At 48.0% G+C, this 19987-nt stretch overlaps 1 protein-coding gene across 1 annotated transcript; it reads right to left on the bottom strand.

Moving 5' to 3' along the window:
- Window positions 1-257: 257 nt before the first annotated feature.
- Window positions 258-11508, bottom strand: LOC147712307 (uncharacterized). Its single transcript, XM_086919624.1, has 4 exons — window positions 11454-11508; window positions 3299-3394; window positions 1591-1734; window positions 258-628 (listed from the first exon to the last, which is right to left on the bottom strand). Exons 1-4 carry the CDS (start codon window positions 11506-11508, stop codon window positions 258-260), a joined length of 666 nt encoding a protein of 221 aa, XP_086775750.1.
- Window positions 11509-19987: the final 8479 nt, after the last annotated feature.

A 19987-nucleotide genomic window follows, 5' to 3' on the forward strand; every position in this document is an offset into this window, starting at 1 on the left:
CCCCCAAGAAACGCAAATGAACTTCAAATGTTTTCTTTTGAACATAACTTTGTGTCTCGTTTATCGTTTATTTTAACATCATATAAATAAAGATGATACAAAAATAAAATATATATGAAATCTTACCCCACAGCTGTCCCTACCCGCCTCCCCTAACCCCAACCAAATTTCCACGTTCAATGTAATGTAAACCCTAACACCCAATTCCCACCCACCAACAAAAGGATTGAAAAAGGGGCAAACAAACAGGGTCCATCTCAAAGCCGGCGGGCTTTTAAGTGTTTATCAACAATGAGCTTCACGCGCTCCTCTATTTCACCCTCCAGCTTGGCTACCCGGAGGAGAATCTTTCTTTGGAATTGACGGCACCTACATTGGTATGCATGTTGTTGTGGGGGGGTGGGCGATGCTGAAAAAATCTGGCGGCGGGCAGCTGCCTGACCACGGCGACGTACTCCTGCAGGATTGGGGGCCGGGGCATTGGAAGAGGCAGCAGCTGCTGCCGCCGCCTCCTCCTCCTCCTCCTCGGCCTGAGCCACCAGCCGGCGGTAGGCCTCAACGATGGCCTGCAGTTTCCGCTGCCGGGCCCGGACTGCCAACTCCTTTCTCGTTGGTTTTGAAGGAGTAACTATAAAGAAAGAGACAGAATTGTTGTAATCCAAAATCCCAGCAAATCAAGAACACAAAATTTATTCAACACATAGTGGCACAGTACAGTAGCACTAGCAAGCAAGCTGAGTACAAAAAATGGTGTTTTATCTATCTTGAACATTCTAGGGCTTATATACTTAATTTGTTTGACTTTTTGGCACGGCATTATGCCTGCCCTAGTAGCATAGCATGGGTGTACTTCAACGGTCACACACATACGAACACCCGTCTTTTTCATATCGCGTTTTTATATATCATATACTCTGTGCTTCCGGGAACAGTGACAGTCTCAAACTAACATTAATTAACAGGGGCCAGCTAGTTCTAGTAAATGTCTAGTAGAGACTATCATTCTTTATATCGCGCAACAAACCTTAGGTGGTTTGTGTTTCACCAGCATCGACCCGGAATGCATCCAGTCGTCCCCTCCTTCCCTTGCCTTTGGGTTTGACCAAAACACCGCTGCTGACACTATCCACCACTACCCACCAATATTGGATGTGTCTCCCACCCACGCAGGCAGCTGTGTTTTCCCCTTTCTATGCTTCCACAACAACCCATGCATCCGACTGCTATCAGCCACCTGCATTGCTGATTCCAAAGTATCCTTCTATATTAGATGATTGGTGCTTTTTCCTTGCTCCTTTCATCATACTTAAAATCAATCTCCTTAGTGTTAATCCATCCCGGTCATGTAATGTTGTGGATAAGACTTTTTTAGTCTGCCACCAACCTTTCACAGCTGAGTTGTAGTCAGATAGAAGAGGCCTGTTATTTTATCAATTCTCGCCGGTGGTAATGCTAAGCTTGGTAATGACAAATAAAGGTGGCGTCATATATTGTCCAGTAGAACTTCAAGTTCATTATAAATATCAGAGTACAGTGAGGAAGTTTTCCCCACCCACCAAGTAATGCGGATCACTATTGAATGTAACTTACCATCGCCCAACGTTGTTGGCTCCTCCCCCACTGCTGCTGGTGCTGGTGTAGGTGCCTCTGGTCCTCCTGTCCCCTCCGGGATCGCCTCTGCTGACGCTGCGCCGCTGTCCCCGTCGGCACTGGTGGATGGTACCGGTTCTGCACCTATAGAAATAAGTACACCTTTTTAGATGGATGCACAGACCCCATTGTACTTGTTCACCAAGAATGGAGTTCTGCAAAACAGTTAAGTACAACATAATCAGTAGTAGTCCACATTGCCTAGTACAGCAGAGTAACGAACTCACTACACATATTAGCATTCATTTGTTATGGTATGGTACCCAAGCTCATCTCATCTCTACTGCTACTCTAGTCCTTGGAAAGTTAGACTGAACCATGTAACCTAACCAGTTTGTACATCAATGTCTACAGTTTTGCGCATTCTACCTCGCAGCTTGTTGCGCAGTACGAGAAGACGCCTTTGAGGCCACATGATTGTTCAAAGCATACACCTGAAGAGTTTGGAAAATAAAAAGGCCCGTATTTACTTTTTCAATGTGGATTGTGGAATCGAGTTTGCTTACAGCCTGAGGTTACACCTTTTTTTTAGCATGACTGCTAAAAACTTGCATAAATGTATTTAATTTTTTCATACTGTCTAACGTGCACCACTTTTGTCATTATTTTTCGGCAGATGAGAAGATTTCCTTCTACAAAGCAGAGATTTCCAGAGCTTACCAAAAAGAGGCATATGTAACCATTATACGTTCAATGGTGAGGGGTCTCCGACATTTCCCACATTTCCCTATCGTGAACTGGTAGCTGTACAAATGTAGATTACTTTATTCAGCCTTTTTTAACTCTGGATTTTTTATGGTGGGCCTTGACGTATTTCACGGAACAACTTAAAAAAACTTTGATGTTACTTACTTAGTTCTTCTAACAAAATAAAGCTTTTGAAGTACCACATTGACTCGGAAGTATATTTTCAGTATCTGTTGTCTTGTGGACTTACACGAGAGAGTGAGCAAAAGGGGGTTACTTAGGTTATGGATTGTGTAATAAAAGCATTAGGCATCTTGGTATTGGGGTTCAGGAGTGGGATAATTGAATAATTGACCAATGACTGAGCCCATATAGGTTGTCGTTCAGTGAATTGTGGGTTCCTCAGAGTTCTGTGACTGAGGTGTAAGACTGTAAGTAAGTAAGGTCCAACCTGCCTATCACCAACATCCAATTTTGTGGTGCATAGTTACATAGTTATGTATGTGACTGCATAGAAGAATAGAATACCCACAAGAGTAGTAGTGGTATACTAACGTTTACAAAATACTAGACCAACATCTGGATGCATACTTGGTTGGTGTCAATTGGCAAAGAAGATACATTACAGAGGAAAAAGCATAAGACAGGAGTGGACCCTGTGCCTGCAGCTATTCTATCACAGATTTTTTGAAAAGATTAATACCTTAACTAAAGAGTGGGCAACAGGGCAAGCTTACCTACAGACAGTCTAGTAGTAGCACAGAGAGTCATAACAGAGGCTCTTTGAAGGAACAGAAAGGCAGGGACAGATACCCAAAATTTTGAAAACATAATCAAAATCAAAAAAGCATTTGTCAAAATTTAGTTAGAAATGAAATGTCATTAATAGGTTGGAAAAAAAAGCTCCGTTAGAAAGTTAGGGAAATATCATTGTTCCAAAAGAAAGCACTGTTGGACTTACTGGGGACAGCAGCAGGATCCTCAGTAGAGGAGCTCTGTGCCTGTGGTTCAGGTTCACCCGCCGACTCGGTCCCAGCCTTCTGCTTGCCCCTGGGTTCTGTGGGTCATGTAAGAAATAATAAAGAAAGAGAAAAGCATTGAGTGCTGTGAAACATAGACAGCACAGCATTTAAAAAACGACTGCTACTACATTAAAAGAAACAAACATTGATCTACCAAATGACTACTGCCTTGCATGATTCACTGACTCTATACTTGGAGAAAACAAATCAAATGTTCCATAAACATTCTGATTGCAGATTACTAAGTAACACAGAGGCAGTAACACCTGAACAACATCACCGATTCAAGAATGGGGTAATCAATTATCTGTAAGTAGGCATTTCTTTTTTATTTTTGCCAGCAAAATGCATAGATCACAAGGAGGAGACATGCTTAACTTTGTGCATACTAACACGAAATTGTACGTTCATTGCATCATATTTTGTTCTGCTACTCACTGAATGCTACTGCTGCCCTACCCACTCACTAAACAAACTACATCAGTTCTATGGAGGGCTGAGGCAGGGGCGGCTCTAGGCTCATAGTGGTCCTGGCCAGGGAGCGTAGGTAGGGGGGCCCTGAAGAGGAGGTCGGGGCGGAGCACGGAGGCCAGTGAAGAGGGGGGAGTCAGGGTGTTTGGAAGTGGAACAGAGCCGGAGGCACCAAATCCCTGCCAGGGGCCGCCACGCAAATATGTATCCATCCTATGAGGATTATTAAATTAAGGATATATATTGGTGTGGTGGCCCCTGGCGTTTGGTGGCCCTGTGCAGTTGCACTGCTTGCACATGCCTAAAGCCGGCCCTGGCTGAGGTAAGAAGAACAAAGTAACTTTAGCATTCATTGCCAGAGGAGGATTCTTGCAGAAGAGAAGGCCGTGAAAAAAAATGATACAATATGCAAACACGTACAATTATCCATCAACTGCTATTTCACTGACGGACAAAGGAAGGACAAGACTCTATTAATAGCATTAACTAACTTCAGTTATCTACAATAAAGAAAATCTCACATCAATAAACAGCAAAAGCTAGCGCCAAATTGAACACGCAAGAGTCAGTGAAGATGAAGAAGCGCAGCACAGACCAGTGTCATACAATTACAGTAGATATAACGGAATACATCGGAAATGTAACTAGGAGCACCAGTCATCGCGTAACTTATTCAGCCAAGATTTACAAAGCTACAATAACAATACTTATACTACTATAGATATATATTATACACACACTTTTTTTTGGGGGAAGCCACTCACCAAGACCCACGACCTCGACACCAAGCAGGTCCAACAGGTCCTGCTCCCGGTCCAAAATGTCTGCCCAGCGGTGGGTCAGCTGATGGTGGGTACACCGGATACCGGAGCAGCGGAAGACTGCCCGGCGCACCTTCGCCCACCGCCGGAGACGCTCTTCAATCTGGTGGTAGCCGGAGCCGGGCCTGCCGCCTGCTGCCAATCTTCAAGGGGAGGTGGCGCTGGATAAAAAAGACCAGGGCAGCCACCTCCTCCTCCCCAAAAAGTTGGCAGGGCCTCACCCCTAGGGGGCGCATTCTGCCGCAAGGCAGCCGGGTTTTTTGGGGCACAGGCGCTTTGCCCTTTGAGCCGCCGCTGCTGCTGGCGCCCTTGACCATGGTTCTGGGTGGAGGGGAGAAGAAAGTTCAAGACAAACAGGTAGGGGAAAGAAGAAGCAAGGTAAAAGAAGGAAGTAAAATAAAACAATAGAAAAGTTGTAAAAGTAGAAATAAAATGAAAAATATAAACCTAGGCACAGAGAGAGATAGGTAATAACTAAAGAAAGTTTGAAAAAGTAAGTAAAAAGACCAGGATTGAAGAGATATCAGCAAGATGCTAAAGTAGGCCCAAAACCATAGCCAGAGTGTGTGATCCAAGATGGCTGCGCCTATCGCGACCGCGTGGGTAGGTTCGCGCGATATTTAACGCGATCCCGCACTTTTGTAGTGCGAACGAGAAGATGATTTCCCGAACATGTCTTGCACACCCCGAACACGTTACTTGTGACCCGGATTAGGAAATAAGGGAACGCAAGCGGGCGGGACAAACCTCTTGGGTAACTTAGCGCGCTAGCCAACCCGAGCATGCAGGCAACGCCCCGAACACGCGCACCGCGCTCCTGAAGACGAAAAACGGCGCGCAAATGGGTCTAGCAAGCAACTACGCATGGCTGCGGAGCTATGCGTAGTTCACGGAGTGCAAGTGCATCTTCGCGTAGCTCTGCGGAGTCCGACTCCGCGAACTACGCCCAGGGTTATACATTGGTGGCACGGCGGCCCACATCTCTAGCAACATACTCATATTTTTTCACCACCTATTTGAAAAATAAACAGGTCTCTCTCATTGATAGCCAGCCCCGATATACACTTTTAGACACACCTCCCACCACAAGTTCTAGAATTGCAAACTTTAGAGCTGAGGAGCTTCGTTCGAATCTCGGCATCAGCTCAACATCCTGTGATTCCAGGCAAATCGCTTTGTCTCCCCGTGCCTACCACAAATGAATGCGTTCTTCTGTAATGTAAATTGTGCTCATACCATGCTGTCGAGTTCACGCTATATAATATTGCAAGGAAAAATAAAGTAGGGAAACTCAAGTTCACACACTACTGAATGCGCACTCTTAAGTGAACCAGCAGTGCACTGTGAACCGGAGCGTTTAACAGGCCTGTCACTGATAAGAAATGCTATCAAAATGAAATCCTACAAAACAATATACTACTGGGCGGCAGCAATTCATACCCGAACAACGTCGGGACGGGCTGCTAGTAAGGAATAATGTACTCCCTGCAGTAGATAAAAACGATATTGCAGGTCACCAGAGAGTTCCATACTCTTATAAAGGAATTTTACCTTTGCCTTTGGCTCTCTCTATGGCCATGGAGCTTCTCTGTGATTTAAGTGTCCTTATAATGTACAGAAGGGGGTACTTTATCGTACCAACACATTCCCTAATGTGGGAATAATAAAGATGTCCCCTTTAGAGTCCAGCACGTTATCCAATATGGTGAAGTTTGATGTGAGAACGATAAATTTGGCCGCTTTAGAGTCCAATACTTTCCCCAATGTGGTAAAGTTTAGAATTGAAATAGGTAGATATTTTTATAGAGTGCAATATACTAACACTATTATTAACATTGTAATGTTTCATTTTGGCCTTTCTAAAAGGTTACTTTGTTGAAAAATATAAACATTGTAAATAATATAATTTTATTTTTGAGAATTGTAAAAAATAGTGAATACTACCTTAACATTTTTTTTTTGTCAAAGGTGTATTTTATTGATAGAAAACAGAAAGAAGGACAATCGCGATAATCTCGCACATTTCCCCGCACAGGGGGGCAATCATGGCAGGCGGGAGAGGCTAGTATCAAAGGCAAAGACCCCATCCAGAGGCCGGGGCACATAAGGTAAACAGTCACAGTTCGTGCTTTCTAGGTCCAATATGTGCCCGCGGGTGCTGGTGTTACAGACCCAGTAGCCCTCAGGATCGTGGATGACTGCATCCAGCATCAGCCTCCTCTGAGCATCGTTGTACCTCTCCCGCTACAATCGAGAAATGGCGTCCCAAAAAGTTAAACTAAAGAACCCCAGAACCCCCCCCCATCCCCACCCCCCTCCCGGTGGTGGTAGCGTCCTTCGGTCACACTCAATCATACAGCTAGCACTCATACTTCAAAGAGATGCAGGGCCCGCAGTGTGGGTGGGTAGACCGCAGATGGAAGCCCCTGCGAGAGGAAGCGGACCAGTGGACCCCAGCGGAAGACAAAGTTTTTAAAATCCACAGGAAGATCTCCGCCATGCGCTCCATGCTCAACAGACGGTATACAACGGTTACCACGCATTTTTTACAACGCGGTACCGTTACCACGCTACTTTTACCACGCAGGTCGCTACAACGAAATGCGCTGGGGGGCGCTCCAGGATAGTAAATACTTTAATTTACTATCCAACTCCTTTCCCTAGAGTCCATGGGGACTGGAGTTGGAATAGTAAATTAAATAATTTACTATCCAGCGCCCCTCTACGCAAGTCGTTGTAACGACTTGCGTGGTAAAAGTAGCGTGGTAACGGTACGCGTTGTAAAAGTACGCGTGGTACCATCATACATCCTCAACAGACGCCACAGTCTAGCATACCATAAAGAAATCGCTGGGGCCTCCCTTTTCTTCCAAGCTGCTTCCAAGGTAGTCTTGGCCGCCCCAATGCACAACCATAAGATCTTCTTATCCGCCTGGGTCTGATGTTCCAGCAGTGGATCTCGGAGGCCCAGTAACACCTGTGCCAATGAGTCTGCCACGGAATATCGGGGCGGATAGCGGGGCAGTCCCACCACACGTGGCGGAAGTCACCTAACAGGCCACAGCCCTGCCAGTCTCTATCGGAAGTGCCCGGATATATATGGTGCAGTTTAGCTGGGGTGAGGTACCAGTCCATCATCGTTTTGAGATGGGCCTCTCGGAGTTCGACGGAGTGATTGTGTTTCACCAAGTCCCTCCATAACTGTGACCACTCTACATCAGAAATCTCGCGGTCCAACAATTCTTCCCACGACCCCATGTATCGCGGCCTGGGGGACGTTGCCGTGGACAGAAGGCGATGGTAAAGAAAGGAGATAGCTCCCCGCATACCAGAGCTCCTAGCGATAAAGGCCTCAAAGTGGGTGAGTGCTCTAGTAGCGCGTCGCGAACAGAAGGGGAAAGCGCCCAGTGGAGAAGCTGGGTATGATGATGGTATCGTTCCGTCGGCAGGACCTCGTAGTCCCTTCTGCAGTTGTCAAATGTTAGCGGGTCCACTCCATGAAACAGGTGGGTGAGGGCAAAACAGCCCCCTTCCCCCCAGACATCAAAGGGCCCCTCTAATTGGGCAGGCGGGTAGGCAGGATTGAAATGGATGGGTGTAAACGGGGAGGGGAACGTTGTCCACCTCTCATCTCCGGCAAGTGAGTCCCACACCTTCAAGGTGGTACCCGTGGGGGTGCTAATATATGCATTTTTAGGCTTATCCCTTTTGGGCTTCCATGCCAGATCCCATATCGACCTCCCCGCCACAATCCTGTCCATATGGATCCAGGTGTTTTTCTGACATCGGTTGAGACCAGTACTCGGAGCTGCGCCGCCTTATAGTAGAGAAGCATATCAGGAAGGCCGACTCCACCCTCCTCTCGCGGGCGCCTAAACGCGGCAAAGGAAAAGCGAGCCCTCCCACCCCGCCAAATAAAGCGGAGCATGAGGATCCTAAAGAAGTCGGCATCGACCACGATGGGGAGCGCCTGGAATAAATATAGCACCTTGGGGAGAACAAAGATTTTAATCGCGTAGATCCCTCCAGACCATGGAGTGGGGGCAGCTGTAGTTCGCACGTATCATGGATATAAACTTGGACAAAAAGCCAAAAGCCGTTAGGGTCTGGAAAAGTAATCCCCAGTCCACCCGATCAAAGGCTTTTTCCGCATCCAACCCCACCAACACCGCCGGGATATGGAAGCGATTAGCTTTTTCAATAAGGTGGACCACACGGCGAGTGTTATCGTGGGTCTGGCGCCCCTTATTGAAACTGGATTGGTCGGGGTGTATGAGAGTGGGCATAAGATCCTGTAGCCTGGCTGCCAATATGGATGAGTATAATTTGGCGTCTAAATTCAGCAGGGCTATAGGCCTATAGGAGGCACATTTGGCAGGATCCTTCCCCGGGTTGGGGATAACCGATACAACGGCCTCTGCCATGGATTCCGTGGTCGTGCCCGATTCCGCCATGGCATTGAAGAGGAGTACCAGATGGTCACACAACTCTGCCGCGTAGGTCTGATAAAAGAGTGCCGTATAGCCGTCCATCCCCGGTGCCTTATTGAGTTTCAGGGTTTTGATCGCCGTCAGGACCTCCTCCCTGGTGAAGGGGGCCTCAAGCAATTCGTTCCATTCGTGAAGCTAAGGGTTGGTGGCAGCACCCTGCTTTGCTTGCAGAGTCCGTCTGCATAGCCATTGAGAGCCTGACACGAGCGGAGAGCTCGCTAATATTTTGCACTGATTTTACACCAATTTAATACGTCTTTTAAAAATTGTATGTGCGCATTTTAAATTTCGTTATTCTCTGTCACTAACGTTTTTGTTGTGCAGGTTTGCTTCTTGTTGCCTCTCGTGGCACACTCTCCCCGGCCATCAGGGTCTGGAGAGGGGAGCGCGAGGCGCCATCTTGGGTGGGTGTCTCCCGGGAGCCTGGATGCAGTCAGCGTTCTAGTGCTTCCCGAGGGAGAACATAAGAGGCAATGTGCCTCCGGGAGCGCAGCGGACGGGCGCAGCGGGCGCGATGGTGGCGCGCCGAAGGTGCGCCTAAGGTAAGCCCGTCTGTGCCCGTCCATGACCACACGGGACCAGGGCCATGTCACTCTGCCCGTTCACCCATCCACACATACACTGCCCAGGAACTTCTATACCTTAGACCTCCTGTGTCCCTCTGCCCCTCACTCCCCTGCTACACGCTGAAACGCCTGAGCGACCTAGGTATTTCTCAGGTCATTTTACCATCTGGACCGAATTATAAACGCAGTATGGTATCTTTTAAACCCCCCATCAGCTCCAATCTACCTCTGCTCAATTTGGACTGTATTTACCTTAATACTAGATCTTTGGTGAAGCATCAATTGGACATATTTCTGCTACTTACTTCGCAGAAACCCGATCTACTACTACTCACTGAGACCTGGCTCACTGAGAATTAAGTATGGGTGGAAAATCCGTTCCGCTCGCGGATTTTGCGGATTTTCGGTAAATTCGCAATCCGCGAGATTCGCGAATTTCCTGCAAAATCCGCAAATCCGCGAGCAGCGGATTTTATGGCTTGCTCGCACTGTTCCCGTGAGTTCGCGGCTTCCCAGTTCAACTTCGCGCCCCGCGAATAAGCGCTAAATTGCAGAAATACGATCTTAGCAAAACTGAAACTACTTACCAGGTTCAAAAGTTCAAGCTCATCATTAGTAGCCATTTCCTGTAGTGCTTCCTGAGGGGCCCCTCCAGAGTTCAGTTGCCTACTTGCAACTATTATGTGACCCTGCTCTGACCCTCAGAATAGTTACACATATGCCACAAAGGTCCTGAATTACAGCTAAGGGAGACAAGCAGGAGCCAGGCTGGAAGTTCAAATCCAGTGACACATTAATCAGCCCCTAATTCATTATTGTCAGTTGGGGCAGGGCAGGTGTTGTAACTAATTTTGCAACAATGAAAGCACTTAGCAAGTGCAAAAGATCACTAATCAGGAAGCACTAAGGAAGCAGGTGCCAGCTAAAAAAATATTCTGTGACACATTAATCAGCCCCAAATTAATTCAGGTCACTTGAGGCAGGGAAGGTGTGCTTTGCTTTGCCACAATAATGTACACTGGACAACCAGAGGGTGCTGTGATGAAACAGAGGGTGGCATGGGTGGGCCAGAGGGTGGCATGAGTAGTCAGAGAGTGGCAGTGGTGACAGAGAGTGGCAGTGATGAAGAAGAGTGTCCCAAACAGGCTGGACACGTAGAAACAACAAGTTCGCGAAACTTGCGACCCGACAGGTAAGTTCGCAATTTGCGACATTGTACAAAACCCTCGCGAACTGGCAGAAACCCGCGCAAACACAAAAAAAAAAAAAATCCACAAATTCGCGAGAATTTGCGGATTTTGCGGATTGCGAGTTTGCAAATCCGCAAAATTCGCGAACGCGAGATTCGCAAAATTCGCCCATGCTTACTGAGAATTCGCAGCCCGACATACTGGCCTCACTCCCATCAGACTACTATATATTGGCAGTAAATCGCGCTCCAGGTAAAGCTGGAGGGGGAGTGGCGGCCATTATTAATAAAAAACATAACTTCATCAGTCGCCCGTCCCTGCTGCTACCTGGCACTGAAAATCTAGTCATAAAAACCGATACTGAGAAAGGCGCCATAGCCCTGGTTTTACTTTACTGTCCCCCACAATCTATGCCCGCCTTTCCCTCAGGACTCGCCGAACAATTAGTGTCAATCACTATGAAATACCCTCATACCATCCTTATTGGAGATTTTAATCTGTGGTTTGACAACTTGGACACTGACATCCAAGCTAGAGAATTGTTTGATTTACTCACCGACGTCAATATGACCCAATTCATACAGTCTTCCACTCATGAGAAAGGCCACCATCTTGACCAACTATGGTCGCATAATCTCCTTCTATCATCTATCCTGATTCAGCCCTGTATTTGGTCAGATCACCATTTTGTTTATTTTTCCCTTCAAGTAAGGAGACAACATCAGACTCCTCCTCAGCCTGATGGGGAAACTCGCGAATGGGGGGCGATAGATCTTTCTGCTTTTCTGGACATTTTGGCCTCTACACTGCCACCATTTGACGACATGGGGGACGTAGATGATATCTATGAGGCGCTCTTCTTGTGGATCTAAAGTGCTGCCAATATTCATGCCCGAGTGTAAAATTCTCCCGCTCACGCGACAAAGAGGCTCACAAATGGTTCTCTGCGGACCTCAATCAACTCAAACTAGAGGTCAGACAAAAAGAGAGAATTTGGCGCAGAAATTATCTTCCACAAGATAAAGAGGTCTACTGCCTGAGCCGCCGTCTCTACCAAAAAACCATCCTTAAGAGGAAGACCGATTATTTTTCAGGCATAATTCTGAAATCCGAGAATCAAACTAAAGACATCTTTAGAATAGTGAACGACCTCTGTAACGATGAGCGCACGTCACTACCTATCGCACAATCTCAAGCTTTATGTGATGATTTGAATAACTACTTTATTAACAAAATCATTACAATCAAACAAAGTATACCACCACACCCTGCCAGTAACATCACTGAAGACGCATACATGAATCCAGAGATCTTAGATCACATTCCCCCGATTGACTCCAAACAATTGTCGGAACTTCTTCAACGGATCAAATCAGGGTCACGTAATATTATTTGTCCCCCTTCTATCTTTAGAGAATTAGGCCTATCCCTCCCACATGCACTCCTGCCTATTCTCAATGAATCCCTCAGACAAGGCAGAGTCCCCACAGATTTTAAAAAAGCCCTCCTTATACCTTTGGTAAAAAAACAAGGGAAGGATCCTTCGGATCTTACAAACTACAGACCTATCTCACTGTTGCCCTACCTTTCAAAGGTGCTGGAGGCTCATGTTTCTAAGAGTGTCTCTAATTTCATCGAGACCACCAACTACTTGGAGCCTAATCAAGCAGGGTTCCGCCCGGGTCACTCAACAGAGGCGGTGATCCTGGCGGTTCAGGACAACCTTAGAGCCAATGCGGATGTCGATACACACCAAGCCCTGGTGCTGCTTGACCTCTCGGCTGCGTTCGACACGGTTGACTATGACATCTTGCTCAACCGTGTCGAACAGGCTGGCCTGAGAGGACTAGCGTTGAGCTGGATCACATCCTTTATTGAGGGCCGGACTCAGGCAATTCAACTGGGCAGCTTTATAGGCACTAGGCATACGTCCACCTGTGGAGTCCCGCAGGGGTCGTCATCATCCCCCTTATTATTTAATCTTTATCTCCGCCCTCTTCTTTATTCCCTTAAGAAGTTTAAAGTCACGGTGTTCAACTACGCGGACGATTTACAGCTATTATTTCATCTGAACATCCCTGATGCAGTGTCCGAATTTCAGAACACCATGAAACACATCCAATGCTGGATGAACGAAAACCATCTAAAACTCAACCCGGGCAAAACAGAACTACTTTTGCCCGGGAACAGTTTATCCAGCTGGAGTGTTAACTTCTGGCCAGCAGACCTGGGCATCCCCCCGTAAGGTCCACTGCTGTAAAGAGCCTAGGTATCACGCTCCACACGGACCTGTCCTTAAAAACCCAGGTGGGCGCCGTGGTCTCAGCAAGATTTTTCCAAATGAGGAAAATAAAAAAAATTGCTCACCTCCTCACCCAGTCTGCCTTAATCCAGGTTACTATTGCCTTGGTCATGTCCCGCCTGGACTATTCCAACAGCGTCTACCTGGGACTTCCAGTGGGCCTGTCGAAGAGACTTCAACTAGTCCAGAATCAGGCGGCTAGACTCATTTTACAACAGCCAAAATGGTCTTCTATTAAACCAGGACTAGAAAAGCTACACTGGCTTCCGATTTCCCAGCGCATAGCCTTTAAAGCAGGTTGTATCACCTTCAAGGCCACACAAGATAAAGGCCCTGCCTTTATTCGCAGTCTGGTTTCTAAATATATTCCCACCAGAAGCCTGCGCTCTGCTCAAAAATCCCTACTGGAGGTGTCTCGCTTTAAAAGGAAGCGACAGGGAGGCTGCTGCTTTCGCCATCTAGCAGCCTCACTTTGGAACTCCATCCCCTTACCGATTAGGCAGAGTAGGGATTTACTCACCTTTCGTAAGGGACTAAAAACCTGGCTGTTCTCTCAAGCCTACCATTAGCCATTGTTAGCTCAGTGTTGTGTTGGACGGATTCTTCACTTTCCCTATAGCGCCATGAAGCCCACGGGCGTACGAGCGCTTTACAAATTGATTTTAACATAACATAACATTCGGGAGAGACGTGAGGAAGTGGAAGTGTAGCAAGGTAGTCATGCTGGGCCGCGAGGTCTAGGGGATCACCTGAGTACAGTGCAGCGTAGAACTCTCCAAAAACTTCCGCCTTTACCTCGTCACGATAGTGCAGGTCACCCCCAGGGTCCCGGATACCGCCTATATACTCCTTCTCCTGTTTGTCCCTCAACTGGCGCGCTAGGTGCTTCCCTATTTTGTTACCCTGGGAGTAGGAGAGACGGCGCAATTTAAGGAGAGTGAACTCCGCTCTATTATTATAGTGGGACCTAAGTTTACCCCGAACTGCAGTCAGCGAGCGGAGCGTCTGCCTGGTGGGATTCTGTTTATGTATCAATTCCAATCTTTCCAGTTCTTCCTCTAACCCTTCTCTTTCCTCCCGCCGCTGCCTATTAATAGCCGCGTTGAGGGCTAAGCAGCTACCCCTAATCGACGCCTTAAAGGCATCCCAAGTGACAAAAATCGAGGTATCCTGGACAGGATTAAGGTCAAAGAATTCGCGGATCGCAACTCGCAGGGCTCTACAGGAGGGGTCGTCTCTGACCAAAGAGGCTGGGAAATACAACTTGTGCGTTCCAGTACTATCCGGAGCCCAGTGAAAACAGAGGGTCAGTAAGCTGTGATCGGAGACCGAAAGGGGGAAGATCCTAGCATCCCTCAGGGCTCCCCGCAGGGACTGGCTCAGAAATCCATGGTCCAGGCGGGAATAAGACTGATGGACACGTGAATAGTAAGTGTAATCCCGGGCGAGGGGATGAAGGGCCCGCCACCCGTCAACTAGCCCACAGTCCGTAAATCGCCTACGTGTCTCAGCCGAACAGACTCCTGCATCCGCCCCCTGTGGCCGAGAGCAGTCCAACTCACGGTTTCATACTAAGGAAAAATCCCCCAGTACCAAAAGTGCCCCCTCAACAAAGTCCTCCACCATACTCAGTAAGTCTTGGAGGAACTTATTTTGGCCAGCATTGGGAGCGTATAGGACCAGAAAGGTGCACAACCTGCCACGGAGTACCCCCTTGACCAAGATCCACCTACCCTCTCTATTGTTCCTAACCCCTAACGGCTGAAATCGCACTGCTGAACGGAACATAAGAGCAACCCCTCTGTGCTTAGTGTGGGCAGAGGATCTATAAATCAGCGGATATTGTTTATGTTTGAGGCCCTCCTTGCCAGATGAGTTTCTTGGAGGCCCACCACATCCAGATCATGATCAAGAATATATTTCCACACCTTCTGCCTCTTTTGAGGGGAATTCAGCCCCTTCACGTTCCATGTACCGACAGTGACCGGCATCACAGAGAAGTACTTTCACTCGGCTCCTCTTCCCTCCACCCTAAACTCGACACACTCCACTCCATCCAGTACCGTCGGAGCCTCAATAAGCCCAGGCCCCCCCCAGTTCCCTCCCTCGTACCCCCCACACCTGGAGATCGCAAGAGCAAAAACAAACCACAACACACATTCATGCTACCACCACCATCCCTCAATCCCCTCCAACTCCCCCCCAGACTCCCACCCTCCTCCCCCTCTTCAGGTCTGGAGAGCCTCAACAGGAGTGCCTCCCCCACCAGTAACTGCAAAAGCCCCAAGGGGGCAACATAAAAAGGAGAAGAAAACAAAAAGCAAAGTGCCACCATAATGGCGGCTTCAGCAGCCCACCGCAGGCCGCGGGTGAGAAACCAGTCAATGTCCCTTTCAGTTCTTGGACCGGGGTGTCTTCTACAAAAGTACATAGTTACCCACGGTACCTGAGCGGAGGGGAGGGTGTTCCCTCCGTCGCCTGTCAGTCTTCCCTGCGGAATCATGCCGCTCCCGAGCTGCTCTGCGACAGTGACTCCATTGCACTCACCACTGAGGCTACTGCTCCACTTCTCTCTTGCTGGCTGGTCGATGGATCTGGCCTACCATGCCCCATCGGGTGCCCCACTCTCTGCCAGGAAGACAAGCGGCGCCGCCGCCGCGCCGGTGATCGTTCGGTCCCTGGGGAGGGAGGAGTGTCGTCCAGGCCCAACAACTCCTTGGCCACCTGCAGCGTTCGAACCTGGACCAGCCTGTTCTGCCAGCAGAAAATAAGGCGGAAGGGATGACCCCAGGAGTACCCCACACCTTGTTCCCTCAGGAAAGTTGTCACAGGTTTAAAGGTGCGCCTCTTTTGTAGCGTTCAAGCCGCCAAATCCTGGAAGAGCTGAGGTCGATGCTCTCTGAACTGTAGGTCAGCAATCCCTCTTGCCTTCTGGAGTATGCGTTCCTTGAGCATAAAATCGTGAATGCAGACCAGAATGTCCGGGGGTGGAGCCCCCGTGCCTCTCGGTAGCCCAACTCTGTGCACTCTGGCCATTTTAATCTCGTGCAGGTCCTCTTCCCCCAGGATCTGCAAAAAGAGTGCCTCCACGTATCCACGCAGGTCTCCCGCCTCTCCTCCCAAGGGCACCGCACGAATGCTGATGTTATTTCGGCGAGACCAGTTTTTCAAATCCTCAGCGTGGGTCTGAAGATCCAGGTTTTGCTCCGTCAGCCTGATCACGTCTTGTTGGAGCCGGAGTATATCCTCTGCCATGCTCAGATCGTGCTCTTCCAGCATCGCGACCCTCTCGCCAATGCCCTCGACATCCCTTCTCACCTCCCGGAGGTCCGAAGCTAGCTGAGATCGAAGCTCCGAGATGTCCTCCTTGATGGCCGCAAAGAGTTCCAGCATGAAGGCTTTGGTGGCCGGAGCTTCATCATCCCGCAGCCGGGGAGACGAGCTGGAGCTAGTGCCTGGAGACGTTGTCGCCTGCGATCCCCTCAGGGGCCCCTCTTTGCCGGGTTTGTCTTTGCGAGTTCTCTGTGCCATCGCGCTCCGACCAGTCGCCGATGCCTGCCGGTGGGCCCTTTCCAACGATGATGATCCCCTGCCAGTCACGCTAGAGGCTCCGCCGCAATCTCGAGGCCTCGATGCAGCTCTCAGTCGTCCCCCAGTGGGCCCACGGTGCTCCTTTCCGTGTCGTCACCAATCCCAGGTCCCTCTGCTAGGCGACCCCTCTCTGCTCCCCTCCGGCAACGCCGGTCACTCCAAGCGTGTATCTGCGTGTCTCCAGCTTCTCCTAGTAGGAGAGGAACCTCATCCCCACTGGCTGCACTCGCATGTCCCGGCCCACCTGTGTGCGAGGCAGCAGTTAGGTAGCCTACGATCCTCCGCTAGTAGGCCGCCACCGGGGGCCATCACAGAAATGGGTCGGCGAGCCGTCGATGGTTGTAGGTTCAGGGAGCCCCTAGGAGAGCTCCTCGCTCCTTAGTGCAGGCCCGGGGGCCGACGCCGCTCCTCACACTCCCCTGGCCTCCATCGGCCGCACCTCAGGAGACCTGCCGCCGAAAACGCGACCTGGCGCTAGGCCGCAGATCCCCGGGCTTGCGTGATCAGGGAGGCCCGTCTGGCCCTCGGCTCAGTTGGATTCCGCTCCTGGCCCCCACCAGACTGCTCAGTCACTCACCCCCAGCGAGAGGGAGTCTCCGATTGCCGAGGGTACAGCCGGCTCCTGACCCGGCGCGCGGCTCCGTAGCAGTGCGGCCGGGCGGCCCCTCTTCAGCACTGCCGCACGCAAGACCGCGGCTTCCACTGGTCCTCCACGCCACAGGCCCCAGCGCCGATGCGCGGCCGATCCACCACCCTTGGGGTCACGGGTAGCGCTCAGAGCACCCCAATGATTCCGGGAGCGTCACGCTAGGAGCGGAGCCGTCGGTAGGGTCCAGGGAAGACGCTGGGCAAAGCTAAGCAGATCACGGCGGTGGAGGGACAGAAAACACGTCCTACTCCGTCGCCATCTTGGACACGCCCCCTACCTTAACATTTTTGATACGTTATAGTTCAAATTGTCAGAATTTTATATCGTTCAAGGCATTTGTGATACAGTTTAATTCAATATATATTCAAACATATTTTTACTCTCTGAGACTAAATCATATTTCACATGCTTGTCAGTTTTTATAAATTTCTTTAGAAAATAACATTTATAAAATGATTCTATGTATTATTGGTCATTGTTATATTTTACTTAGATTTTGAATATGATAATAAATTGTTAATTATTTTTCTATTAGTTTTTCTCAAAAGAAAGTATTTTTTAAGTTCATTCTGCTTCCATGCTGAATAGTTTTAAATCAAAAGAGAATGAACCAGTTATCTTGAAAAAGCCGAGGTCTATAAGTGTTGTACAAAGGCCCCATACACTCTAACCCGTGAGTAGCGGTATATCTTGGTTTTTTCGCTTGAGAAGGTTAGGTGATTGGTTTTATCATTGGCTCCTTTTCCTCATGAGTTTCCCATACTCCAGGCAGTCAACCTTGATCCACCTGGAGGAAGACCATCTACTTCTTTGATGGTCGTGATTTCAATAGTATTAGCGGAAAAAAGTGATACATTAAAATTACCTCCTATCCTGTACTCTTGTTTCATTTGTCAGGATGGTATAAGATTAAAAACAGTGTGGTGCTCTGGTGGATATGTGAATGGTCCACTGAACCTATTTAATGATGATTTCAGTGGTGGATATTCAGTCCATGGGTGTCTCTAAAGATCGGTGGACTTTCATCTGGATCTTAGTCATAGCGTTAACGTGATAGATCGCTTTGACACATTGGGTAACTTAATGCCACTTACCCATCTTTGTCATTATTTCATGTAATCAACAGGCTTATAGGTGATGGTTCTAGCTATAACTTGGGAAAGAAAAAAATGGGGTAAATATTTCATATAGTGTTGCTCAATTAGGTGCCTGGATGTGTAATGCTACTTGCATATGTGACACAATTTGTGCGCTGTACTCATGTAATTTCTTGTTACATATGACAGTGAAGCGTTAATAATCAGGGATCGATATCAAGAAGGTATGCAGTTATATTTGTTGGCATCAAAGGTTTACAAAAGTATGTAATAATTCAGTGATGTGTGCTCAGTTGGTAAGAACATTTTTTAATGCTGATAACAGTCATCATTAAGTTAGTGTAAAGCATATCAATAATTTTACTCCTACTCTATGCCACAAGAGCCTGCGTTGAGGATGTAATCAAATGTGTGCTCAAGAAAATGTCAAATAAATGTGTCTAGAAAGATTATCACTGTGTTAAAATTGTTTTTGAAAAATTATCACCATTCTAAATATTTTTACGGGGAGTGAAGGAAAGAATGGCATGCTGTACAAAAAGTATTATTTTATCCTTAACATTCATATCGTTTTATATTTTGGGCTTTGTAATTTAAAAGGAAAACATGAAAATGTTAATAAACTTAATGGTACCTTTATGGGAGTTTAATTAAACTCAATTGGGTGCTGTGGGAGCTCTACAATAGGAAATAGAAACAAGCATGACGGTGATAATTTCTCTCCTCACATTACCTTGGGTTGTTGGTGTCATTTCTTTCTCCTTTTCCTCTAGAATGCCCCTTGCATGTCCTTGTTGTAGCTTATTACCGCGACCCAGAAGTTATCACCTGTGGTCTGGGAGGAAGTGCACCTTTATGGTGATGATGCAGTGAGGAAACTGAAAAAAGACTATTCTAATGCTAATTTTGAGTTGAAGACAGACTTGAAAATTCTCTAGGGGACCTGAAGGTGTGATTGTTCCTATGTGGTTTTATGTGCCCCTTATATTAAGTGCTGCTATAAAATTACTGTATGAGGGCGTGTTAGGAACAAAAGTTGAGTCTCCTCTGAGTTTGCTGCATGCCGCTGCCTGATCAAAGAGTGAGGGGTTTGTGGTTCTGGCAATTCATGAGGCTGCATGTAATAGCAGGGGTAGGGGCTGGTGCTGATTCTTGCAGCAGCGACAGCTGCAGGTAAGAGCAAGGGGAGGGGTGCCATCTGCTGCCCCCAAAACTCATACCGTCTGAGATAGTCTGCCTCCATCGCCCCCATTAGCTGCGCCATTGCTCGAACACTCTGGAAATGCAGGGCCTCCTGTAGTGTGATTGACTTCTTGAATGAGGCCAACATATAATACTGATGGATGTATTCATTTCAGATAAGTTTACAGTGACAAGGTTAGCTAAGATAAACAAGATGTCTTATTGAATGCTGTGATAGACACTGAGAAAGAAATGTCTTGGCTGGAACG

Source organism: Lissotriton vulgaris, chromosome 5 (assembly GCF_964263255.1).
Source record: "Lissotriton vulgaris chromosome 5, aLisVul1.2, whole genome shotgun sequence".
In the NCBI taxonomy this organism is placed as follows: domain Eukaryota; kingdom Metazoa; phylum Chordata; class Amphibia; order Caudata; family Salamandridae; genus Lissotriton; species Lissotriton vulgaris.

What these genes read in the sequence shown, in the direction of transcription:
- LOC147712307 (XM_086919624.1), bottom strand. Translation starts at nt 11,508, where the DNA reads ATGGTGGCCTTTCTCATGAGTGGAAGACTGTATGAATTGGGTCATATT. An exon ending in GGATCCTGCTGCTGTCCCCA is followed by an intron (nt 1,735 to 3,298) that starts GTAAGTCCAACA and finishes TTATTTCTATAG; the next exon opens with GTGCAGAACCGGTACCATCC. An exon ending in GCCAACAACGTTGGGCGATG is followed by an intron (nt 629 to 1,590) that starts GTAAGTTACATT and finishes CTTTCTTTATAG; the next exon opens with TTACTCCTTCAAAACCAACG.